Source organism: Grampus griseus, assembly GCF_964374135.1.
Source record: "Grampus griseus genome assembly, chromosome: 8".
Lineage (NCBI taxonomy): Eukaryota > Metazoa > Chordata > Mammalia > Artiodactyla > Delphinidae > Grampus > Grampus griseus.
In genome coordinates, this window is record NC_139002.1 from 57013683 (window position 1) to 57040372 (window position 26690).

Consider the following 26690-nt stretch of genomic DNA (forward strand, 5'->3'; position numbering starts at 1 on the left):
TTCTCTTTCTTCTTCTGAGATTCCTGTTATGCATATATTGGCATGCTTTATATTATCTCATAGATCTCATATGTTGCTTTCATTTTTTTTTCTGTTGTCTTTCTGTCTGCTGTTCTGATTGGGTGGATTGCTGTTACTCTACCTTCCAGATCACTTATTTGTTCTATTGCATTATTTGACCTGCTATTCATCGCCTTTAACTCAGTTTTCATCTCAGCAATTGAGTTATCTAATTTTGATTGGCTCCTCTTTATAGTTTCTAGTTCCCTGTTACAGTGATCCACATTTCTATTCATAGCCCTTCTTAATTCCTTCAGGATTTTTATTACCTCCTTTTTGAACTCAGGGTCTGGTAGACTGCAGAGGTCTGTTTCATTGTTTTCTTTCAGGGGATTTCTCTTGTTCTTTTAATTGGGAATAATTCCTCTGCTTTTTCATTTTTCTTGTATATCTCAGACTTTATGAATTTAGGAGAAACAGTTATCTACTGTGGTCTTGAAGGGCTGTTTTCGTGTGGGAGCCTCCCTGTGTAGCCTGCTTGTGTCCAATATTTTTGGTACGAGGGCTGTGTTTAGTATGGATGCCTGCCACATCTTTCCTAAGGGTCTGCTGGCCTTTGTCCCCATGATAGAGGGGGTGCGTTTGGTGTTGTGGTGACCAGAGCCTGCACTGGATATTAGGCGGGGCCTCCTCTTTGCTCTTTGGTTGTCTCAGCCCTGTTGGGGGCAGGGTCTGCTCCCCAGCTGTTGGAGTAGAAGCCCCCAGATCCGGTTCTAAGCTGTGGTGTGAGGTAAGTGGGACTGGAGTGCTCCTACTGGGAAAAGAGCCACTGAGTGTTCTTCCCTAGGAGCTGTCTGCCAGAACGTGTGATTCTATGATGCCACCCGCCACCCTGTGTGAGTGCCCACAAAGATCACTGTTGCTGGCATTGTCCTGGGTGGTCGCCTCTGCTTAGGAGCTCCGGTGTTCAGCTCAGAGGTCCCTTAGGCATTCATGTGCCCTCTTAAAGCCGCTGGCGCATAAACCTGCAGGAGCTGTGTCCCCTAAGCCCACAGATAGTCAGTTCAGATGGCCCTTATGCCTGTGTGTCCTGGCCCCCAAACCCGCCAGTGAGAACCCACCAGAGCTGCATCCCAGGCGCCAGCAGTGGGATTGCCGGTAATCAGCTCAGACATCCCTCAGGCGTGCATCTGCCCATGGGCCCACCAAGTGCACAGAACCTGCAGCAACCAGAGCCACACTTGCTGTGAGCACGCTGACAATAAGTCTGCTGTGGTGGACCCATTCCCCTCCTTTCCCGTGTTGACAGTGGGGCTCCTCTGCTGGACTCACGTTCTGTCCTGCATGTGCCCCCAGTTGTGGGCTGGGCCATGCTCCAGGTGCTTCGGGCTGTCTCCGCACAGCCAAACGTAGTCCTTTCCTGGGGTCTGTTCTCTGAAGCCCAAGTTTCAGCACCCAATACACACACCAGCAGGCGCGTGTCTCGGGCTGGGAAATGCAGCAGCGTGGCCAGGACCATCTGTGCTGGTCAGTCTCTACACTGTGGGGCTGCAGGCCAGCTCCCACACTCTCCTCTCGGGGCTCTGAATCTCCTTGTCTGTCCAGGCAGACCTCCCAACTGGTGAAGGAGGTTCCCAGGGTAAGGGAAGCTTTCCTCTTTCACAGCTCCCTCCCAAGCGTGCAGGTCCCATCCCAATTCCTCTTCTTCTCCCTTTTCCTTTGCTCCTGCCTGGCTACATGGGGATCTTTCTTGCAGCTTTGGTTGTATGAGATCTTCTGCCAGCTTTTAGTAGGTATTCTGTGAGAACTGTTGTGGGAGCAGGTGAGCTCCATGTCCCTCTGCTCCACCATCTTGATTTCCTTCTCCATATGTTTTCTATTTACCATGTTTTTTTCCTTCTTTTGTGCCTCCTGTGAGCACTGAATGAGTTTTCTTTTAATTCTACTTTTTCCCTAGTTGTTTAAAGTTGTACATCTCATTTCCATTTCAGTAGTTACCCTAGACCTTTTAATCCACATATTTAAACTCACCTTTGTCTATCAATACCTACAAGCAACCAAATTCAAGTGTTATTCTTTAATAAGAAAAAAATCTTAATATATGTTTACCTACTCCACCCTACCCCATCACTTCCCATAAAGTAATAAACACTAATAATGATTTGAGTGGTTTTAATTTTTTTTAATTACACATCAGCAGTTACACTGAAAGATTGAACTCTTAGTTTTACTTACTTCTGTACTCACCACAGCTGCTCATATCTCAGATTTTCCTCCTTCTTACATTCCCTTTTGTGTGTCTGTGTATAACTTAGGAGCAGAGAGTTGATTTAATAATAAAACTCAGGGTATTCCCTGGTGGTGCAGTGGTTGAGAGCCCACCTGCTGATGCAGGGGACACGGGTTTGTGCCCCGGTCCGGGAAGATCCCACATGCTACAGAGCGGCTGGGCCCGTGAGCCATGGCCGCTGAGCCTGCACATCCGGAGCCTGTGCTTCGCAATGGGAGAGGCCACAACAGTGAGAGGCCCGTGTACCACAAAAAATAATAATAATAATAAAATTCAGGTTATTAGCACTTTAACCATTAGTTTTTATAAAGCTCCTCTTGCCCTATTTTATTTTTTCTCCTTCATTCTTAATCCCTACCCCCATTTCCTATTTTCATGTAAGTATCTGGTTTTTTTGCTAGATATATTTTCCTGGATATATGGATGTATCTTGTAAAGTATATATTATTTTGTGTGTAATGTGTTTTTAGTTTATATAATGGTAATATGCTGTTGAGCTCATTCTGTTACTTAAGTTTTTTCACTCAGCGCTGTTTTTAAGATTGTTCTTATTGCTGTATGCCCATCCAGTTCTTTCCTTTTATCTAATGCATAATATTCCACACTATGCTCTAACCACACTTTAATTCATCTATTCCCTTGCTAATGGACACCTAGGTCGCCTACCTTGTGTATGTTTCTTGCATATACCTCTGTGCCAGAGTTTTTCTGGAATATTTACCTAGGAGTGGTTTTGTTGTATCACAGAATATATATATATAAGTAGTTTAAATAAGGGCCACCTGGTGGTTCTTCAAAATGGTGGCTCTAGTGTACACTCACACCAGTAGTACATCAGGGTTTCTGTTTCCTTACAACCTTGCCTGCACTTGATATTCCCCAACTTTTTAATTGTTCTAAGTTTTGTTATTTTGTAGGTATAAAGTGATATTTCATTGTTTTAAATTCCATTTTTCTAAATATTTTTGATGTTAAGTATTTCTTCATTTACTTAGCCATTTGGTTTTCAACTTTTATGAATTGCTATTTCATATCCCTTGATAGTTTTAATATTTTCAATTTCTTCTTTTATTCTGTCATCACCTGTCTGTTTACTTCATCTGTAATGGTAGAGATGACATTTTGAAGAGAAGTTCTTAATTTTGATTTACCTAAATGTATTAGTTTGCTAAGACTGCCGTAACAGAATACCATAGGCTGTTTGTTTTAAACAACAGATATTTATTTTCTCATGGTTCTGGAGTCTAGAAGTCCAAGATCAAGGTGTTGTCAGATTTGGTTTCTTTTGAGGGCTTTCTTCTTGGCTTATAGAAGGCTACCTTCTAGCTGTATCCTCATTTGGTCCTCCCTCTGTCTGAATTGTTTATGTCCTAATCTACTCTTCTGACAAGGAGACCTTTCATATTGAATTAGGGCTATCCTAATGACCTTATTAACCTTAATTACCTCTTTAAAGGCACTGTTTCCAAATACAACCACATTCTGTGGTACTAGGGGTTAGGACTTCAACATATGAATTGGCGACGGGGGGTGGGGGTTGGTGGGGAATGACACAGTTCAGTCCATCGCACCAGATCTATACAATTTTATCTTATGGTTTATGCCTTGGGTTCTTGTTTGAGAAGTATCTCCCTTTCTCATAGTCACAAAGATAGTTTCCTATTCTGTATTTCTTTTCATTTTGCTGTTTGAATGATTCTTTCAAAGAGGGTTTGCATAGAGTAGATTTTTCTCAGCCCATAAAATATCCAAAATTACCTTTATTTTGTTATCATACTTGAATGCTAGTTTGCTGAATAGAGAGCTCTAGCCTTAAAATAATTTTTACTGAAAACTTTGAAGATATTACTCCATTGCCTTCTAAATCCATTGCTGCCAATGAGAAGTCTGACACTAATCTGATTCCCATCCCTTTGTAGGAAACCTATTTTTGCTCCCTGGAATCTCTTAAGATTTCCATTTTTCCCTTTGGAAATTTGAGTAAGATGCATCTGGGTGTGCAGTTCTTTTTCGTTTATCCTGTTAGATACTTTGTATTCTTTCCAAGATGGTTTCTGTCATCTTGGAAAAATTTTCTTATCCCCTTTCCATTCTCCATTTTATGAATTAGCTCTTCAAGTGGGTCTTTTCTTCTGTACAACACATTTATTAAATCTTTTATTTGATTATCATACTTTAAAATTACAAAATTATTAATAGTTTCTCTTGCATAATGACTGATTTTGTTCTAGAATGAAATAGCCTTTTGAATTCCTTAGAGGACACTAATTATTTAAAGTTTTATTCTTTTGGTTAAATTTTGTTTGTTTCAGATGCTAGTTCTTCTTTTATATTTCATAACTTTCTTTCATATTGTTAATTTTCCTCAGACATTAGGAAGTGCTTGATTGTGCATCTTTCTCTTGAACAGTCTCCAGTCTGAAACTTAGAATGCACGTTCTGGTTTCTGGAGTTGCTTCCTGTAATTTTGGGGAGGGCCAGGACATGAGTTTGGATAGAGTGCACCTCAGTTCATCTTTCTAGATATGGGGGCTCTCTATCTGCCCAGAAGATCACTGCTTAGCACCTACACTTGTGACCACGGCCCATCTCTCAGCTAACTCCTACTTTGTTCCTTGCACAAACCTTTCCCAAATTCCTTTCAGACCCTTGTCATAGGAGTTGTTTATGCCGTGTGATGTTCCACCCATACTATTGCTTATTTCATTTAAATGTAACCTTCTCTGCCTAATATCATTAACATGTGGAAGGGATCCCATTAGTCAGGGCAAAGGTGAATGGTCCCTGCACAGGATCCAGTCCCAGCAGATGCTTTGCCTTATTAGGTTGAACTGAGCTCTTTATTGGCTCATCTTAGTCTGATGATCCCAAGAATGAAATCACTCTGCAGCCTCCTCCTTAGTTACTTATCTCTCCTGAATTCACTGTCTTAACACACTCTATTTATACTAATATAACAAATAGTATTTTCAAATCCTTTGACAGACTATCTTTTATATACATTTTTCTCTTCTAAGACAGTTGGTTTGCCTTCTGACCAATACTGACTGCCCAACAGTTCTGAGGCTCGAAAGAGCTTGCATGTTGCAAAGTCAGGAAGAAGGTCAGTGTGGCTGAAATATAGTGAGTGAGGGGCAGGGTAGCATGAGATAAGATTAGAGAAGTAGGCAGGGGCCAGATCAGGCAGGACCTCAAAAGCCTGGCCAAGGGGTTTGAATTTTTTTCTAAGCGCAAAGGGCTTATTACCTGACACATGTCACAGCTGTTCCTCTTCCCAGTTAGCACTGAAGCTCAGGGCCAATGAGTACTCCCCCTAGGAGGTACCCTGCTGCATACAATGGGTGGTAGACCCAGACCCTGGCCTCTCCGGGGGTCAGTTAGTGCTCTCACCAACCTTCATTCTGTTTCTCTTCTATTTCAGAGGTTGTGTTCTCATCTTATCCTGGATTTTCAACCTCAGAGGTAGGAACTGCCTACTTTATATTTGCATCCTTGAGTCAAAACATTAATTTTAATAAACAAAAATAGGTTAATGGAGCCATGAGAGGCATTTACATATATAACACTGAGGAGGCCCATTCACTGAACCGACCATGTTCCAGGCACTAAGCTGGCCTATGGAGATGCAGCAGCGGACTCAACAGACAGGTCCCAGACCTCACACTGCCCACAGACTAGCTTCCATTGGTCTCAGATGCTGTTCAGTAGTAATGGTTGCTACCTCACGTGATCAAGCTGGCATTGAAGTGAGGCTGCCACCAGGATGAAGCCCAATAGCTTCCTAACAAGAGACCCTGCCCGAAAGCTAGAGTGAAAAAGAAAAACAAAAAAACCCCAAAGCTAGAGTGATCCTGGCTAAACACACCACCATCCGGGGTCTAATCCTTGGTGTCACAGGCTTGGCATCTTTTGTTGTCTTTTCATCCTGGACTTCTTTACAGCATGGTGGCATCAGGGTTCCAAGAGAGCAAGGCTCTGAAATTCAAACAATGGCATTTTCTGTTGGTCAAAGAAAGTCATAAGGCCAGTATATTCCTGCAGTACAATTCTGATGCTAGTTACCTGGAATTAGCATGCGTCCCACAAGTTAAGGGCACAGTCCCCAATAAGACTGCCCTCACTTCAGACACTAGCTGCAAGTTTGGGGGTCCCCAGGCTACTTGACCTCCTGGCAATAAATTCTAAAGTTCCAGTGACCCCCTCGGGTTCAATAATTTGCTAGAACGACTCATAGATAGAACTCAGGAGAGCACTATACTTACAATCACAGTTTGACTATAAAGGATACAAATCAGGACGAGCCAAATAAAAAGACACATAATGAGGGCTGGGAGGGTTCGAAACACAGAGCCTCTTTGCCCTCTTACTGTGGAATGAGAGTGTGTCACCCTCCCAGCACATCTGATGTGTTCACCAACCAGGAAGCTCACTTGAGTCTCAGTGTTCAGAGCTTTCATTGGAGTTTCATTACATAGCCACAATTGATCGAACCATTGGCCACATGATTGAACTCAGTTTCTAGCCCCTCTCCCTTCCCCAGAGGTCAGGCTGGCTCAAACTCCAATCCTCTGATCACACGGTTGTCTTTATAGTATGGCCAGCTGCCATCCCAAGTCATCTCATTAGCGTGAACTCCGGTATGATCCAAGGGTCATGCATAACAAAGACATTCCTATCACTCAGGAGATTCCAAGGGTTTTAGAAGGTCAGTGCCAAGAACCCAAGACAAAGACCAGACAAATTCTTTATTATACAGCAGCCAGTCTAGTTTCAAGGGATTAAGAGATACAGACTCCACGTCTGAATGGGAGGAGCAGCAAGGTCACACAAGCGCATGCATAAGGGATAGAGGGGCTTGTGGCCACAGAATTAGGTTGCTTAGTGCTCAGATCCCAACTGTGTGGCATCTGAGAATGTAGAGAGTGAGTTGAATGGTTGAAACATTTAGCAGCCTCTCTATCACTGTCAGATACATCCCACTCTAAGACAGGGCCCTTTCTGTCCCCGGCAGAGCCAGTCATGCCCTCAGATCAGGATATTCCGGCCCCCTGGACAGGGCTAGGTAACCCCCAAGCCTGTCTGGCTTTTTCTTCTCTGTGCTCCAGTCTGATTTGCCCACTTTGGCTCACACAGCCTCGCTCCGGGTAGGGAATTGCACAGTTGAGGAGATACCTTACCAGACCACCACCACATTCCACTCAGCCTCTTGGAGATTGCATTCGGATTTCCTTGAGAGGAGAGTTCCCAAGCACCGCCACTGGTTTTTGTTTTACTGTCACCCATGACTTATCCATCTCACTTGTGGCTGTACAAGTTGGACCCCAGGAGAGGACAAAAATACTTGGCCAATAGTAGGTGCTCCAGGGACTTCCCCAGCGGTCCAGTTGTTAAGATTCTGCCTTCCAGCACAGGAGGCGTGGGTTCGATCCCTGGTCAGGGAGCTAAGATCCCACATGCCATGGGGTGTGGCCAAAAACTTAATAAATAAATAAATAAAAAGGAATTGCTGTAAAAAAAAAAAAAAGTAGGTGCTCCACAAATGGTCATTAAATGAGCAAAGGAAATTTAAGTGACTTGCTCGAGATTACACAGCAATTAATGGAGCTTAGATGAATCTAGTTCATCTGAACCCAGTCATTAGCCCAGCATCTACCCTGGTTAGATGGTTAATCCAGCGACTTCCACTTTCTACTTGATCAAACATGTTGACCCTAAGGCAGGCTGAGGTGTGCTGAGAGACCATGACTGACGCTGCAAGTGAGCCAGATGCACTGGCCACACCCAGGCCCCACAGCCTGCCGGAGATTGTCCAGGACTTAGCTGTCGTTTTATCTCGGAACTAAGAGCCTCCACTGTAGGATGTGGACTAGCCCATCAGAGCAGGTGTTCAAGGCTCAGGTCACTCCTGCTCTGTCTCCTCACTAGGAAAAGTCCCCTTAACAATGCAAGCCCTGCCCTTTCACCTTCTGGAGAAATTTTAACCCAACTGTATAGAGGGGCAAGTTCAGGATAAGCCACTATAGGGCAGAAAGTGAGAGGTGAGAGCAAAGAGCCTCAGCAGTGGTGCACTGCTGTATTGTACTTTGGCTTCAGAGAACTTGAAACTGGAACTTTGCGTACCAGAGAACTAGCTCACCATGTGACATAGGAAACTTGGAGCCAGAACTCTGGGCCCTTGATGACATCGCCCCTTATGACCCTGGATGTCTCTTTTGACCCAGCCTCTCTAGAATGGTCATTCTATCCACCACACTCCCTAGGAAGGGTCTGTTGGCCCACTTCTTATCACCAGGGCACTTTGACTTTGACTTTCTTTTCCTTCTAAGACAACCAAGGTATGTGCGCTTCCTCCCATATTCGAGATTCTTCCCGTGAAGTCACTGAAAGCGAGGAACCAGACGCTGGCCCTGCCCTTCCCAGAGCTGAGGTACCTTAGCCTGGCCTACAACAAGGTGACTCTCTGCTTCTCTACCTCTTTCCTCAGGGGCACAGACGGGAGGGTGGGGTGTGAGCTGCTCTGGCCTGAAAGCTAACCCTCCCGTTCCCTTCATCAACAGTATGCAGGCTCAGGAATTCTCAGGGTGGGGGGAAGCAGAGGGCATGCAGGCCAAGGCAGGAGTCCATCCATTCAGTCACAGATATTGATGTAACACTTAACATGTGCCAGGCTCTGTGCCAGGCACTGGGGATACAGGTGTGCGAAGAAAGATTCAGCCTCTGAATCTGAAGACTGATACTGGACAAATAATCACAATATAAGACTGCTCAGTGTCATGAAGACATTCACAGTGCTATGAAGTATGTGACAGGGCAGGGGGTCTTACCTAATATTTGGGATCAGGGAAGGTTCTCTGCAGAGTGGTGTTTAAGCTGAGATGGGAATCAGTGAGTTTATTGAGGTGAAGACTGAGGGTAGAGTGAAGTGAGAAATGTTCTAGCCTAAGGGAGCAGCAGATGTAAAGTCCATGGGACAGATTTAACATGTGTTTCCTTAACATGTTTTTGTTTTTTAATTAATTTATTTATGGCTGTGTTGGGTCATCGTTGCTGCACACGGGCTTTCTTTTAGTTGCGGCAAGTGGGGGCTACTCTTCGTTGCGGTGGGTGGACTTCTCTTGTTGAGCATGGGCTCTAGGTGCACGGGCTTTGGTAGTTGTGGCGCATGGGCTCAGTAGTTGTGGCTCGCGGGCTTAGCTGCTCCACGGCATGTGGAATCTTCCTGGACCAGGGCTCAAACCCGTGTCCCCGGCATTGGCAGGCGGATTCTTAACCACTGTGCCACCAGGGAAGCCCCCCCTTAACATGTTTTATGTTAACATATTTTTCCAACAGCTATGTCCTATAAAACTTCCAGTAAACCCCACTAATTGAGCCCTACTCAGGTGTGAAATGCAGGCAACTTTTAAGGTACTCTGCTTACATTCCTTCTGAGGCAAGTGGTTAGTACAGCCAACCTTCCTGGGTGTTTTCTTCTAAGAGTTATAATTTTAGCTGTAACATTTAGGTCTTTGATCCTTTTTTTTTTTTTTTTTTTTTTGCGGTACGCGGGCCTCTCACTGCTGTGGCCTTTCCCGCTGCAGAGCACAGCCTCCAGACGCACAGGCCCAGTGGCCATGGCTCACGGGCCCAGCCGCTCCACGGCATGTGGGATCCTCCCGGGCCGGAGCATGAACCCACGTCCCCTGCATCAGCAGGCGGACTCCCAACCACTGCGCCACCAGGGAAGCCCAGGTCTTTGATCCATTTTGAGTTAATCTTTATATATGGTGCGAGATAGGGGTCCGGCTTCATTCTTTTGTATGTGGATATGCAGTTTTCTCAAAACCATTTATTTTTTTAAATAAATTTATTTATTTATATTTGGCTGCATTGGATCTTCGTTGCTGTGCACGGGCTTTCTCTAGTGGCAGCTAGCGGGGGCTACTCTTTGTTTTGACGCGCAGGCTTCTCATTGTGGTGGCTTCTCTTGTTGTGGAGCATGGGCTCTAGGCACGCGGGCTTCAGTAGTTGTGGCTCGCGGGCTCTAGAGCGCAGGCTCAGTAGTTGTGGCGCACGGGCTTAGTTGCTCCACAGCATGTGTGATCTTCCCGGACCAGGGCTCAAACCCATGTCCCCTGCATTGGCAGGCAGATTCTTAACCACTGCACCACCAGGGAAGTCCTTCAACACCATTATTGGAAAGACTGTTCTTTCCCCATTGAGTGGTCTGCTCACCCTTGTTGAAAATCAGTGGATCATAGATGTATTATGGGTCCTCCTTTCATTCTTTTTTTTTTTAAATTTATTTATTTATTTTTGGCTGTGTTGGGTTTTCTCTAGTTGGGGCGAATGGGGGCTACTCTTCACTGTGGTGCACAGGCCTCTCATTGTGGTGGCCTCTCCTGCTGCAGAGCACGGGCCCCAGGCACACGGGCCTCAGTAGCTGCGGCACACGGGCTCAGTAGTTGTGGCTTGTGGGCTCTAGAGCACAGGCTCAGTAGCTGTGGCACACGGGCTCAGCTGCTCCATGGCATGTGGGATCCTCCCGGACCAGGGCTCGAACCCATGTCTCCTGCACTGGCAGTCGGATTCCTAACCACTGTGCCACCAGGGAAGCCCCCTCCTTTCATTCTTGAAACTGGTAAGTTGTGTCTTTTATTGATCCAAAGTAGTTAGAAGTTATCCCTTTTATGGACTTAAAAAAAAAAAAAACACTAAGCTAGGTGCTGGTTTCTTTGGATTTCTCTGTAGTCTGTTTTCCATTTCATTGATTTCTGCTCATAACTTTATTTCTGTCCTACTCACAATGAGCTTAATTGGCTCTTCTTTTTCTAGATTCATAAATAGTATAATATTAGATCATTGATTTAGACCTTTCTTCTTTTTAATATAAGCATGTACAGCTATAAATATCTTCTTTAAGCACTGTTGGAGCTGCATCCTACAAATTGTGTCATGATTTTCATTCAATTAAAATATTTATATTTTTCTATGATTTCTTCTTTGACTTTGGGTTGTTTAGAAGTGAGTTGTTTTATTTCCAAATATATGGGGATCTTCTAGATAACTTACATTTGTTGAGTTCTAATTTAATTCTATTGTGGCCAGATAACATAATCTGTAAGATTTCATTCTTATTTTCTCAGCATTCCTGCTCTATCCTCATCTTGCAGCCTTTTCTGTGTTCCTACACCTCAGAGGGTTTATCTCCACACTCTTGTTCCTCCCCCAGCAGTGACTGCTTTCACTTGTTAGTTAGTGCTTGCTAGTCTGATGGTAGGGTACCAGTGGGAGGGCCCAACCCCTGTCTTAAGTAGGCCCTGGGTTCCTGTGTCTCAAGGATGTACCCTTCTCAGGGGTCCTACCCCTGTCCCAGCAGTAGGCGACTTCTAATGAAATGGGCCAGGTCGAATTCCCCCCCTACCACAGGAGTAGCAGGTTTTAATTTTTTCCCTCCCCAGATGCAGGGCCCTGGGCCCAACAGGGTTTGTTGACCTTCCTCAGCAGCTTCAGGCTTTTGTTCACTAGGGAGCAGGGTTGGCAGGGCTTCCTGTCTTTCCTACAGTGGCAGCTGCTCTCCTCCTCCAGACCTACACCCCAAGGAAGGCTTTCTCCAGTCTCCCTCACTGTGTCCAGTCTTTTGCCTACAAGTGGGCGTGAATTCCCCTTGTGTCTGCAGCTCTCAGGAGTTCTATTCTCCTACTGTAGCCCACACTTGGCCTTTAGCAGTTCATTAAAAATTTTAGCTGACTTCTTAAATACTTAAATGCCACTCATCATCTTTTCCTCCCACGTTCTGCCACAGGTGAGCCAGGGTCCATGTCCCATCCCTCCTTGGAGGTGCCCTACTTTCCTTATATTTCAGGCCACTTGATTGCCCTGAGACCTTAGCTCTCTGTTGCACTCAAGAAAAGTTGTGCAGGTGTAGGTTATTCAGTTTTTATATTGTTGTTAGGAGGTGAGCAGCAGTCTTTCCTGTTTTCTACATTTCACTTGAGTTTTTAAACATTTTTCTTTATGAGAGTTACCCCCTTACATATATCTTTTTGTCTGTGATCAGTTGTCTACTGCCAGAATGTAGGTTCTTTTGCGAGCTGTGACTTTGTTTTGCTTACAACTATTTCATCATCTTTTCAAATAGCACCTGATACATGTTAGGTGCTCAGTATGTTTGTGAGATGAATGAGTGATGTTCTGATCATGTCAAGGAGTACTCAGGCAACCTGTGTTGAAATTAATATTCAATTTATTAAAGTTAAAAATTTTAAAACCAGTTATGCCTTCAAACAGAATTTATATACATCTAGAATATTCACTTAGAAATCTAGTAATTTTTGTGCCAAAAGTAAAATAATCACTTTGACTCCACCTTTAACTAATATTTACTTACTTCATAAGTTTGACTATTAAGTTATATTCACCCTAACCCAGTGAAAAATTGGGCAGAAATTTCAAGGTGTCATTGGAATCTGAATTTATTTCCAGGGGCATTAAACTCACCTTATAAGGAACAAGCTAACCTGATGGTCAAATTCTGCTTACAATAATCAGCCAGAATCCTAAGCCTATATCTTTCAGCTGGGACTTAATTTCACAGAAAATATGGCACACGTGCCCTGGGTATCATTCAACTTTCCACCAGTATTTTTTTTAATAAATTTATTTATTTATATTTTTGGCTGCGTTGGGTCTTCCTTGCTGCGTGCGGTAGTTGCGGTGAGTGGGGGCTACTCTTCGTTGCGGTGCGCGGGCTTTTCACTGCGGTGGCTTCTTCTCTTGTTGTGGAGCATGGGCTCTAGGCGTGTAGGTTTCAGTAGTTGTGGCACGCGGGCTCAGTAGTTGTGGCTCACGGGCTCTAGAGTGCAGGCTCAGTAGTTGTGGCGCACAGGCTTTGGCGCACGGGCTTAGCTGCTCCGCGGCATGTGGGATCTTCCCGGACCAGGGCTCGAACCCATGTCCCCTGCATTGGCAGGTGGATTCTTAACCACTTCGCCATGAGGGAAGTCCCTCCACCAGTTTTAATTGTAACCTTCTTCAACTTTTTAGCTACCTGATTTGGATGGATGTAATTTTGCATCCTGACAAAATTAAATTCTCCATCTCCCATTTTGTGGTGACTGCTTCTTGACTACTTGATTTGCACAAAAGTGACTCTGCACCCTCTTTAACCATCATTATATAGTCATTTATCAACACATATTAGGTTTCTTTGTAGATTCATCTTTCTTCCCTCTTTTTCTACAGTCTAGATAAGAAGTCAGCAAAACTTTTTCTGTAAAAGAGACAGATAGTAAATATATTACTCTGTCACAACTAGTCAACTCTGCCCTTGTAGCACAAAAGGCAATACATAAGTGAATGAGCATGTCAGTGTTCTAATGAAACCTTATTAAACAGACAGGGACCCAGATTTTGGCCAACAGGCTATATCTGCTGACCCTGGTTTTTGCATATTCTTTGGCTAAGAGTGATACTTACATTTTTAAATGGTTGAAAAAATCAAAAGAAGAATAATACTTCATGACCCATGAAAATTATGTGAAATTCAAATTTCAGAGTCCATAAATAAAGTTTTGTTGGAAAACTTATTTACTTATGAATTGTCTATGGCTGCTTTTGCGCTACAACAGCAAAGTTGAATAGTTGCAACAGAGACCGTATGGCCTGCAAAGCCTAAAACATTTATCTGGCCTCTGACAGAAAAGGTTTGCTGACCTCTGGTCTAGATGATCAAATGTGAAAGTCCTTCAAGGCCTACTTTGAGTCCCTTTTCTCCTCTTACTCTGTGTTTTCTCCCGAGGCTGGCTTCACATACCCATTGCCCATGACCAATGCCTCACAAACTTATAAATCCTTTATACCTGAGACCAGTGTATCTACTGTCTACTTGAATTTCTACTTGGAGATCTAAAAGGCACCTCCAAAAACACATATCCAAAGTGAATTAATGATCTTATCAATTCAAAAATGGATGTTCTTCCATGATTCCATATCGTTGTCAATAGCTGAGTTACTTGAGCTATTGACTCCGTTCAGGTACTTGAGCCAAAACCTGGTTGTCATCTTTGATACTTCTCTCTCCTGTACATCCCTCCTCCCCACCCATATCTAATCCAAGTCCTGTCAAATTTAAGTCTCCATATTTCTGTTTTTTATGGAATTATAGTTGATTTACAATATTGTGTTAGTTTCAGGTGTATAGCATAGTGATTCAATATTTTTGCAGGTTATATTCCATTATAGGTTATTACAAGACTGAGTATAATTCCCTGTGCTATACAGTATATCCTTGTTGCTTATCTATTTTATATATAATAGTTTATATTTCTTAATCCCATACCCCTAATTTGTCCTGCTTCACTCTCTTCTTTGGTAACCACAAGTTTTTCTGTGAGTCTGTTTCTGTTTTGTATATACATCCATTTATATTATTTTTTAGATTCCAGTATAAGTGATATCATACAGCATTTGTCTTTCTCTAACTTATTTCACTAAATGTAATATTTTCTAGGTCTATCCATGTTGCTGCAAATGGCATTATTTCATTTTCTTTATAGCTGAGTAATACCACCAGTTTACATTCCCACCAATAGTATACGAGGGTTCCCTTTTCTCCACATCTTCTCCAACATTTGTTATTGGTAGACTTTTTTTTAATATTTGTAAATTTTTATTTATTTATTTATTTATTTACTTATTTATTTATTTATTTATTTATTTATTTATTTATTTATGGCTGTGTTGGGTCTTCGTTGCTGCACGCAGGCTTTCTCTAGTTGCAGTGAGCAGGGGCTACTGTTCGTTGTGGTGCACGGGCTTCTCATGGTGGTGGCTTCTCTTGTTGCAGAGCATGGGCTCTAGGCATGCAGGCTTCAGTAGTTGTGGCTCACTGGCTCTAGAGCACAGGCTTAGTAGTTGCGGTGCACGGGCTTAGTTGCTCTGCAGCATGTGGGGTCTTCCCAGACCAGGCTTGAACCTACGTCCCCTGCATTGGCAGGCAGATTCTTAACCACTGCGCCACCAGGGAAGTCCCATGGTAGACTTTTTGATGATAGCCATTCTGACAGATGTAAGGTGATATCTCATTGTTTTGATTTGCATTACTCTATTAGCGATGTTGAGCATATTTCATGTGACTGTTGGCCATCTGTATGTCTTTGGAAAAATATCTATTCAAATCTTCTGCCCAGTTTTCAATTGGATTATTTGGGGTTTTTGGATAATGAGTTGTATGAGCTGTTTGTATGTTTTAGATATTAACCCCTTGTTAGTTGAATCATTTGCAAATATTTTCCCCCATTCCACAGATTGCCTTTTTGCTTTGTCAGTGGTTTCCTTTGCTATGCAGAAGCTTTTAAGTTTTATTAGGTCCCATCTGTTTATTTTTGCTCTTATTTCTTTTGCCTTAGGAAAGTGATGCAAAAAAATATTGCTATAATTTATGTCAAAGAGTGTTCGGCCTATGTTCTCTTCTAGGACTTTTATGATTTCAGGTCTTACATTTAGGTGATTAAACCATTTTGAGTTTAGTTTTGTATATGGTGTAAGAGAATGTTCTTTTTTTGGCTGCGCTGCACAGCTTGCAGGATCTTAGTTCCCTGACCAGGGATTGAACCTGGGCTCTTGGCAGTGAAAGCATGGAGTCCTAAACACTGGACTGCCAGGGAGTTCCCAAGAGAATGTTCTAATATATATATATATTTTTTTACATGTAGCTGTCCAGTTTTCCCAGCACCACTTACTGAGGAGACTGTCTTTTTTCCATTTATATTCTTGCCTCCTTTGTCATAGATTAATTGACCGTAGGTGTGTGGCTTTATTTCTCAGTTTTTTATTCTGTTCCATTGATGTATGTGTCTGTTTTTGTGTCAACACCATGCTGTTTTTGATTACTATATAGCTTTATAGTATAGTCTGAAGTCTGGGAGGGTTATACCTCCAGCTTTGTTCTTTTCCTCGGGACTGCTTTGGCAATTCTGGGTCTTTTGTGTATTTTAGTATTATTTCTTCTAGTTCTCTGGAAAAAGTAATGGGTATTTTGATAGGGATTGCATTAAATATGTAGATTGCTTTGGGTAGTATGGCCATTTTAACAATACTAAAATCTTCCTATCCTCCAGCATGGGATATCTTTCCATTTCATTGAATCATCTTTAATTTCCTTCATCCATGTTTTACAGTTTTCCAAATAGAGGCTTTCACTTCCTTGGATAAGTTTATTCCTAGGTATTTTTGGATGTGATTAAAAAATTTTTTTAATTGAAATATAGTTGCTGTACAATATTATATGTTAGAGATGTACAATACAGTGATTCATAGTTTTTAAAGGTTGTACTCCATTTATAATTACTATAAAGTAATGTCTATATTCCCCGTGTTGTACAGTATATCCTTGGAACTTGTTTTATACCTAATAGTTTGTACATCTTTCTTCTCTACGCCTATATTGCCCCTTCCCCCTTCCCTTTCCCCGTTGGTCACCACTAGTTTGTTTTCTATATCTGTAAGTCTGCTTCTTTCTTATTATATTCACTAGTTTCCTGTATTTTTTAGATTCCACAACTAAGTGATATCATACAGCATTTGTCTTTCTCTGACTTACTTCACTTAAAATAATACCCTCCAAGTCCATCCATGTTGCTGCAAATGGCAAGATTTCATTCTTTTTTATGGCTAAGTATTAGTCCATTGTGTGTGTGTGTGTGTGTGTGTGTGTGTGTGTATACCACGTCTTCTTTATCCATTCATCTGTTGATGGTCACTTAGGTTGCTTCCATGTCTTGCCAGTTGTAAACAATGCTGCTATGAACACTGGGATGCATGTACCTTTTCAAATAAGTGCTTTTGTTTTTTTCAGATATTTACCCAGGAGTAGAATTGCTTGGTCAATGGTAGTTCTATTTTAAGTTTCTTGAGAAACCTCCATACTGTTTTCCACAGTGGCTGTACAGTTTACATTCCCGCCAACAGTGCATGAGGGTTGTCTTTTCTCCACATCCTCTCCAACAATTGTTATATTTGTGTTCTTTTTGATGATAGCCATTCTGAGAGGTTTGAGGTGATATCTCATTGTGGTTTTGATTTGCATTTCCCTAATGATTAGCAGTGTTCAGCATCTTTTCATGGGCCTGTTGGCCATCTGCATTTGCTCTTTAGAAAAATGTCTTCAGTTCTTCTGCCCATTTTTTAATCAGGCTGTTTGGTTTTTTTGATGTTGAGTTGTATGAGCTATTTATATATATATTGGATATTAATCCCTTATTGGTCATATCATTTTCTCCTACTCAGGAGGTTGTCTTTTCCTTTTTTCAATGGCTTCTATTGCTGTGCAAAAACTTTTAGGTTTAATTAGGTTCCATTTGTTTATTTTTGCATTTATTTCCTTTGGTTTAGGAAACAGATCCAAAAAAATATTGCTATGATTTATGTCAAAGACTGTTCTGCCTTTGTTTTCCTCTAAAAGTATTACAGTATCCAGTCTTACATTTAGGTCTTTAATCCATTTTGACTTTATTTTTGTATATGGTGTTCGCGAACGTTTTAACTTCATTCTTTTAAGTTAGCTGTCCAGTTTTCCCAGTACCTCTTATTTGAAGAGATTATCGTTTCTCCATTGTATTCTTGCCTCCTTTGTCATAGATTAATTGATCATAAGTGCATGTTTTTTTTTCTGGACTCTCTCTACTGTTGCATTGATGTCTCTTTTTATGCCAGTACCATAATGTTTTGATTACATTGTAGCTTTGTAATATAGTCTGAAGTCAGGGAGCATGATTCGTCCAGATCTGTTATTCTTTATCAAGATTGTTTTGACTATTTGGGTTCTTTTGTGTTTCAATACAAATTTTAATATAGTTTGTTCTGGTTCTTTGAAAAATGCCGTTCATATTTTTTTGAATTTTAATATCCTTATTGGAGTTTAATTGCTTTACAATGTTGTGTTAGTTTCTGCTGTACAACACAGTGAATCAGCTATATGTATACATATATCCCTATATCCCCTCCCTCTTGAGTCTCCCTCCCACCCTCCCTATCCCACCCCTCTAGGTCATCAGAAGGCATCAAGCTGATCTCCCTGGGCTATGCAGCAGCTTCCCACTAGCCATCCACTTTACAATTGGTAGTGTATATATGTCAATGCTACTCTCTCACTTCGTCCCAGCTTCCCCTTCCCCCCCCCCGTGTCCATTGATAGCTTGATAGGGATTGCATTGAATCTGTAGATTGCCTTTGGTAGTATGGTCATTTTAACAATATTGATTCTTCTAATCCAAGAACACGGTATATCTTTCCATCTGTTTGTTGTCTTCTTTTTCTTTCATCAGTGTCTTATACTTTTCCGAATACAGTTCTTTTGCCTCCTTAGGTAGGTTTATTCCTAGATATTTTATTCTTTTTGATGTGATGGTAAATGGGATTGTTTCATTAATTTCTCTTTATGATAGTTCATTGTTAATGTGTAGGAATGGAACAGATTTCTGTATGTTGATTTTATATCCTGCAACTTTACTGAATTCAGTGATGAGCGCTAGTAGTTTTCTGGTGGTGTCTTTAGGATTTTCTGTATGTACTATTGCATCAGCTGCAAATGGTGACAGTTTTACTTCTTCCTTTCCAATTTGGATTCCCTTTATTTCTTTTCATCTCTGACTGTCGTAGCTAGGACTTCCAAAACTATGTTGAATAAAAGTGGCTAGAGTGGACATCCTTGTCTTGTTCCTGATCTTAGAAGAAATGCTTTCAGCTTTTCACCTTCAAGTATGATGTTAGCTGTGGGTTTGTCATATATGGCCTTTATTATGTTGAGGTACAGTCCCACTATGCCCACTTTCTGGAGAGTTTTTATCATAAATGGGTGTTGAATTTTGTCAAAAGCTTTTTCTGCATCTATTGAGATGGTCATATGGTTTTTATTCTTCAATCTGTTGATGTGGTGTATCACACTGATTGATTTGCGTATATTGAAGAATCCTTGCATCCCTGGGATAAATCCCACTTGATCGTGGTGTATGATCCTTTTATTGTTGGATTTGGATTGCTAGTATTTTGTTAAGGATTTTTTCATCTCTGTTCATCAGTGGTATTGGCCTGTAATTTTCTTTTTTTGTCATATCTTTGTGTGGTTTTGGTATCAGGGTGATGGTGAACTCACAGAATGAGTTTGGGAGTGTTCCTTCCTCTGCAATTTTTTGGAATAGTTTCATAGGATTGGTGTTAACTCTTCTCTAAATGTTTGATAGAATTTGCCTGTGAAGCCATCTGGTCCTGGACTTTTGTTTGTTGGACTTTTTAAAATCACAGTTTTAATTTCAGTACTGGTAATTGGTCTGTTCATATTTTGTATTTCTTACTGGTTCACTCTTGGAAGATTGTACCTTTCTAGGAATTTGTCCATTTCTTCTAGGTTGTCCATTTTATTGTCACGTAGTTTATTGTAGTAGCCTCTTATGATCCTTTGTATTTCTGTGGTGTCAGTTGTAACTTCTTTTTCATTTCTGATTTTATTGATTTGAGTCCCCTCCCTTCCTTCTTTGATGAGTCTGGCTAAAGTTTTATTAATTTTGTTTTTCTTTTCAAAGAACCAACTTTTAGTTTCATTGATCTTTTCTATTGTTTTCTTCATTTCTGTTTCATTTATTTCTGCTCTGATCTTTATGATTTCTTTCCTTCTACTAACTTTGGGTTTTGTTTGTTCTTCTTTCTCTAGTTGTTTTAGGTGTAAGTTTGGGTTGTTTGAGATTTTTTCTTATTTCCTGAGGTAACACTGTATTGCCATAAACTTTCCTTTTCTAACTGCTTTTGCTGAGTCCCATACGTTTTGGATTGTCGTGTTTTCATTTTCATTTGTCTCTAGGTATTTTTTTAATTTCACCTTTGATTTCTTCAGTGATCCATTGGTTGTTTAGTAGCATACTATTTATCCTCCAAGTGTTTGTGTTTTTTACAGTTTTTTTTTCTTGTAGTTGATTTCTAATCTCAGCGTTGTGGTCGGAAAAGATGCTTGATAAGATTTCAGTTTTCTTAAATTTACCATGGCTTGCTTTGTGGCCCAGCATGTGATCTGTCTTGGAGAATGTTCCATGTGCACTTGAGAAGAATGTGTATTCTGCTGCTTTCAGATGGAATGTTCCATAAATATCAATTAAGTCAATGTGATCTAATGTGTTATTTAAGGCCTGTGTTTCCTTATTGATTTTCTATCTGGATGATCTGTCCATTGATGTACGTGGGGTGTTAAAGTCCCCCACTATTATTGTGTTACTATCGATTTCTCCTTTTATGGCTATTAGCATTTACCTTATACATTGGTGTGCTCCTATGTTGCATGCATATATATTTACAATTGTTATATATTCTTGGATTGATCCCTTGATCATTATGTAGTGTCCTTCTTTGTCTCTTGTAACAGTCTTTATTTTAAAGTCTATTTTGTCTATATGAGTATTGCTACTCCAGCTTTCTTTTGATTTCCATGTGCATGGAATACCTTTTTCCATCCCCTCACTTTCAGTTTGCATGTGTCTCTAGATCTAATATAAGTCTCTTATAGGCAGCATATATACAGGTCTTGTTTTTTTAACCATTTAGCTACTCGTTGTCTTTTGGTTGGAGCATTTAGCCCATTTACATTTAAGGTAATTATTGATACGTATGTTCTTACTGCCATTCTGTTAATTGTTTTGTTTTTGTTTCCATAGGTCTTTTTTTCCCTTTCTTCTTTTGCTCTCTTGTGATTTGATGACCATCTTTAGTTTTATGTTTGAATTCCTTTTTCTTTTTTGTGTGTATATCTATTACAGGTTTTGGTTTGTGGTTACCATGAAGTTTTTGTATAGCAGTCTCTCTCCCTCTCCCTCTCTCTCTCTATATATGTAGATGTATATATATATATATATATATATATGTGTGTGTGTGTGTGTGTGTGATTGTATTAAGTTGCTGATCTCAATTTCAAATTCTAGTGATCTGTTCTTCCGTACCACTATTGATTCCTTCTAGTGTATTTTTCATTTCAGTTATTGTATTCTTCATCTCTGTTTGATTGTTCTTTATATTTTCTCTTTTTTAAAAAAACTAACTTCTCCCTCTGTGCATCCATTGTCCTCCCAAGTTCTTTGATCACGTTTACAATCTTTACTCTGAACTCTGGCCTGCAGATTTTCTGATGAAAAATCAGCTGATAGCTTTAGAGGAGTTTCCTTGCTGCTTCTTGTATTCTCTTTAATTGTTGTCATTTTAGTTACAATGTGTCTTGATGTATTCCTCTTTTGAGTTAATCCTGTATGGGACTCTCTGTGCTTCCTGAACTTGGATGTCTGTTTCCTTTCCCAGTGAGGCAAGTTTTCAGCTATTATGTCTTCAGTTGTTCTCAGCCTCTTTCTCTTCTCTTTCTGAGACCCCTATAGTGCAGATATTTGTGCACTTGATGTGGTCCCAGAGGCCTCTAACTGTCCTCATTTCTTTTCATTTGTCTTTTTTTCTATTCAGTGGCAGTGATTTCCACTACTCTGTCTTCCAGCTCACTGATCTCTTCCTCTGTGTTATATAGTCTACTATTGATTCCTCATAGTGTTTTCATTTCAGTTATTGCATTCTTCATCTTTGTTTATTCTTTATATTTTCTAATTCTTTGTTTAAAAACTTCTAACTTCTCTCTCTTTGCATCCATTCTTTGTCCAAGTTCTTTTATCATCCTTATGATCATTACCCTGAACTCTTTCTCAGGTAGATTGCCTATCTCCACTTAGTTTTTCTTCTGAGGTTTTCGCTTGTTCCTTCATCTGGAACATGTTCCTATTTCACCTCATTTTGCCTGTTGCTGTTTTTATTTTTATGGATTTGGCAGGTTGGTTCTGTTTCCCAGCTTTGGAGAAGTGTCCTTCTGTAGGAGATGTCCTCTGTGTCCCAGCAGTACACTACCCTCTCATCACCAGAGCTGTGTATGCTGTGTGGATCTTCTGTGGCAGGCTGACTGTGTGTGAGCATGTGGGTGGTCTGCTAGACTTGATTGGTCCCCGGTCCTGTTGATTGCCAGACCCTGCCTTGTGTGGAGGCTGCCTGTCGCTGGTTCATAGGACCCAGTCATGAGGTGGCTGACTGCAGAACCTTGGGGTGCCCTGGGTTCAGCTTACTGGTGGGCAGAATCAGGGTCCAGGAGACCTCAGTCTATCGTGTGTCCACTGGTGGGTGAAGGAAGGTTCTGGGGCTAGTCCTGGACTACTGGTGGGCAGAGATGTTTCCTGGGGTCTGGTTGCAGGGCGCAGAGGTCCTAGAGGTGGTGTCAGATTGCTGGTGGGTGGGCCGATTCCTAACACAGTTGGTTGTGGGGTCTGGGGTATCCTGAAGTGCATGTCGGCCTGCTAGTGGGCAGGCCAGGGCCCAGCCATTCCCAGGGCAGGATATGGCCTCCTAGTGGGTGGGCTGGTTCTGCAGGCTGCAAGGCTGTGGTTTTCTTGTGGCTGGTGTCTGCCTGCTGGTGGGCAAAGCTGGGTCTGACGCTAGACCAGGTTCTCTGGTGGGCAGGGCCACGGTCCAGCAGGTCCCAGGGCAGGGTCTGACTTGCTATTGGGCAGGCCATGTCTTCAGACTGGGGGGCTGCGGTTTTCTTATGGCTGCTCTCTGCCCACTGGTGGGTAAAAATGGCCTGAGGCTAGAGCAGGATCCTTGGAGGGTGGGGCTGGGTACAAGGGATTATGGGGCTGGGGCCTGTCCACTGGTAGGTGCAGCTGGTTCCCAGTGCCTCAGGTCTAGTGCCTGCACCCTGGTGTATGGGGCCAGGTCCTGGGCCCTCTGGTGGGCGGGGCCAGGTCCTGGGCCCTCTGGTGGGCAGGGCCATGTCCAGGTGTGGCTGTGGGTTCAGGGGTTCTTAAGGCAGCCTGTCTGCTTGTGGGTAGGGCTGTGTCCTTTCCCAGTTAGTTGCCTGGCCTGAGGCCTCCCAGTACTGATGTCTACAGACTGTTGAACCAGGGCATCACTGCATCCTGGGACTAATAAGCTAGAGGGAGGATTCTAAAATGGCGCTTGCCAGCACCAGTGTCCACATGGCAGAATGAGCTCCCCAGATGGCTGCCACCACTGTGTATGTCCCCAGGGTGAGCTCCAGTTGCATCCTGCTTCTCCAGGAGACTTCAAGATCAGCAGATGGGTCTCATCCAGGCTCATACCAAATTACTGCATCTGCCCTGGGTCCCGGAGTGTGAGATATTCGTGTGTTTTACGAATGGGGTCTCTATCTCCCCCAGCCCTCTGGGACTCTCTAAAGTAAGCCCTGCTGGCCCTCAAAGCCAGATGCTCTGGAGGCTCATCTTCCCAGTGCAGAAGCCCTGGTCTGGGGAGCTCAGTGTAGGGCTTGGACCTCTCACTTCTTTGGGAGAACCTCTGCAATTGTCATTTTTCTCCTGTTTGTGGGTTGCCCACCCAAGGGTATGGGACTTGACTATGTTGCAACTCCATCCCTCCTACCCATCTCATTGTGGTTCCTTCTTTATATCCTTAGGCATAGAAGACCATTTCTGTTAGCTTCTGGTCCTTTTCATCAATGGCTGTTCCGTAAATAATTGTGATTTTGGTGTGCCTGTGAGAGGGGGTGAGCTTAGGGTCTTTCTACTCTACCATCTTGGCCAATCCCCGGTCTTGAATGGATGTCTTTATGTGGGAGCATCCATATGTAGACTGGGTGTACCCAGTGTCTTTGGGGTGATGGCTGGATCTGATGTGGATGGCAGCCACGTCTTTCCTCAGGGTGTGCTGGCCACTAAGATGAGGGTGTGGCTGGTGTTGGATTAGCTAGAGCCTCCAGCAGAGTGTGAGGCAGGACTTCCCCTCTGCTCAGTGGCCACCGTCACTCTGTTGGGGGTGGGGCCTGCTGCCTAGTTGCTGGAGCAGAAGCCCTGAGGGTCCAGCTTGAGCTGGCTCCTTTCCCTTTAAGTGTGTGTTTCCCTTCTCCCCACACTGGGGCCTTGCCCTGAAGGAAGGGAGTGCTGAAGTACACGGGGCTTGTGCCCTTATAGAGGTCCGGTGCTCCTCCTGTGTAGGCGTCTGCAGCTCCACTCAGCTGCAGCCCAAGGTCACATCTTTTCCCCGTTATGGTTGGCCCAGATCCAGTGCAAGGTTGTGGCATAGAGTGGTCAGGGCTGGAGCCTTCCCTAGGCTGGGACTGGGGATCACAGTGTTTTGGTTCAGGAATTGAAGCTCTGCGCAGCTGTCGGAAGTTGGGCTGCTTCTGTAGTGCTATTTGAGTAAGTGCGACAGTGGCTGCCACCGCCCACCTAGACCACACCCCAGGCCCCCCGAGCCACCTCTGCAACCCTAGATGGAGTCTTTTCCCAAGACCTGACTGCCCTAGATCCCGTGCCAGGCTGTGGCATGGAAGAGCGGCACTGGGGGGGTTCTCTCGGCTCGCATTGGGGGGTGCGGTGCGGCGGCAGCTGCTAGGCAAACCTCTCTCCACCCTGTCTGGGGGTGAGCCTGCACCTGTGCGCTCCTCCCAAGTGGAGTCTAGGCTTCCTCAGCCTTTCTATCTGTCCCAGCACTTCTCCTCCCTGCAGGACCCCTCGTCCCCTCCGGGGACACTCTGTCTGTGGCTCAACCCGCTCACTCCCCACCCATGCGATCTCCCTTTTCCTCTTAGTCCCCTCCCCGGGGCACAGGTCCTGACCAAGTGCTTTCCTTCTGTCCTACCTGATTACGTGGGAATCTTTCTTGCAGCCTTGGTCGTTTAGGAGTTCTTCTGCCAATTTCCAGTTAGTTTTCCATGAGAACTGTTCTGCATGTAGATGTGGTTTTGATGTGTTTGTGGGGTCAGCTGAGCTCCACATCCTCTTACTCTACCATCTGGATCCCCCTCCTGAAGCACTAGCCTAGGTCCTCATATTTCTAAAACTTCATCTCATGGGTTTAATCTTTGGTCTGGCCCATCCTTGCACCCCCAGCCTCGTTCTGCACCAGCCACCCTTTCCCTCTGCTTTTAGTCACACTAGCCTTCTTTAAATCCTTCCAACAGGCATTCCTCCTCTTTGCTGTGAGACCTTTCACACATTCTTCTCTTTGTATGGAACATTTCCTCTCTGCATTAGAGTAAGTTTAATACTAGCTGCTGCGACAAACTTAAAAATGTCAATGACTGAACACACAAGTTTATTTCTTGCTTTTACAAAATCTATTGTGGATATTCCTGGTTGGTAGGTGGCCTTCCACATGATCCTTTAGAGAGCCAGGTCCCTTCTGGCTATGGCTCTGTCATCCCATGGGACCTTAAGAGTACTTTATTGGATCCTATGCAACTGGTGGATAGATGATTGAGGGGAGGGTGGTGAGAGATGTAGAGGATCCTACAGGAGGTTTTGAATGGGCTGTACCTGGAAACGGCATTTATCACTTCCACCCAGGTGCATTGGCTAGAACTGAGTCATATGCCCAAATCTAGCTGCCTAGGAGGCAGGAAGAAACAGTCTAGCTGCGTGCCCAGAAAGTAGAGGGAATGGCTTCGGTTAACCCAGAGATTTCTTTGACACATACTACGTCCCCCGCTGCATTCACTGATTACCTCCTGCCTGTCCTTCAGATCTCAGGGACGCCTTCTCTTACCTCTGTGACTAGGTCAAATCACCCTAGTCCTTCATGCGCCTCTCTTTTGTGGCAGTAATCACTGTTGTAAATTCATGTTCCTTTGTGTTACTGTTTCTTCTGTGCTTGTTTCCCACTAGGTACTGTTCCTCGGGGATAGGAATTGTATCTGTTTTGCTCAGTCCCAACCCAGTGCTTGGTACATGTAGTCATTCAGTAAATATTTGTTGACTGAAGGAACCAAAATGAAAGAAAATGAATAGGTAATTGCCCCGTGAGCACCTACTGCTACCCAGTGTGGCTCCAGAGGAAGTCAGATTGAAATACCATCCCACTCCCAGCCCTTAGTGCTATCTGTGGGTCACAAATCTGACTCAATACCTTTCAGTGTGTCTAGGCATCCGAAAGGCCACTGCTCAGCTCCTGGCCCCTCTGATACTATTTCATTGCTAATAGACACCCTGCCCAAGGTTGTCCCCAGATGTTCCAGCCACTCTTCTCAACAAGGACTGTGTATTTTTCTTGCCCTTCAGAGGCTGGCCTCATAGGGGTAGTGTGGCGTCGGGGCCCCAGACAGCCACAAGGTCTCCCTTACCCCACTGGCTCTGCTTATCCCTTAGAGATGCGTGTGTCCCCCTGACCTCCTGTTCCCTATCCCTCCCCAGAACAGGCTTTAGTGAAAGAGACTATCAGTGCTGTTGACAGACTGACCGGGTGTGTAGAGGTTGCACTGAGGAAGGTGAAGTGTCAGACAAAATATATCCTGAAGTCAAAGTCCACGCCTTGCCAAATTTCTAGCCTCCTTGGGAGACAAGTACTAAATGTATTTGTTCTTATTATTTTGTCACCAGCATCC

The 26690-nt window shown here is 43.2% G+C and overlaps 1 protein-coding gene across 2 annotated transcripts in view; it reads left to right on the forward strand.

The window, feature by feature from the left end:
* XRRA1 (X-ray radiation resistance associated 1) overlaps positions 1-26690 on the forward strand; it is a 99014-nt gene that overhangs the window by 63748 nt on the left and 8576 nt on the right. Inside the window, exons 11-12 of one of the 2 annotated variants that reach the window (XM_082659314.1) lie at positions 5712-5752; positions 8617-8742. In XM_082659314.1, the coding sequence (XP_082515440.1) occupies positions 5712-5752; positions 8617-8742 (167 nt within the window). The remainder of the gene's footprint in view (positions 1-5711; positions 5753-8616; positions 8743-26690) is intronic. The other variant, XM_082659315.1, reaches the window with a different exon arrangement.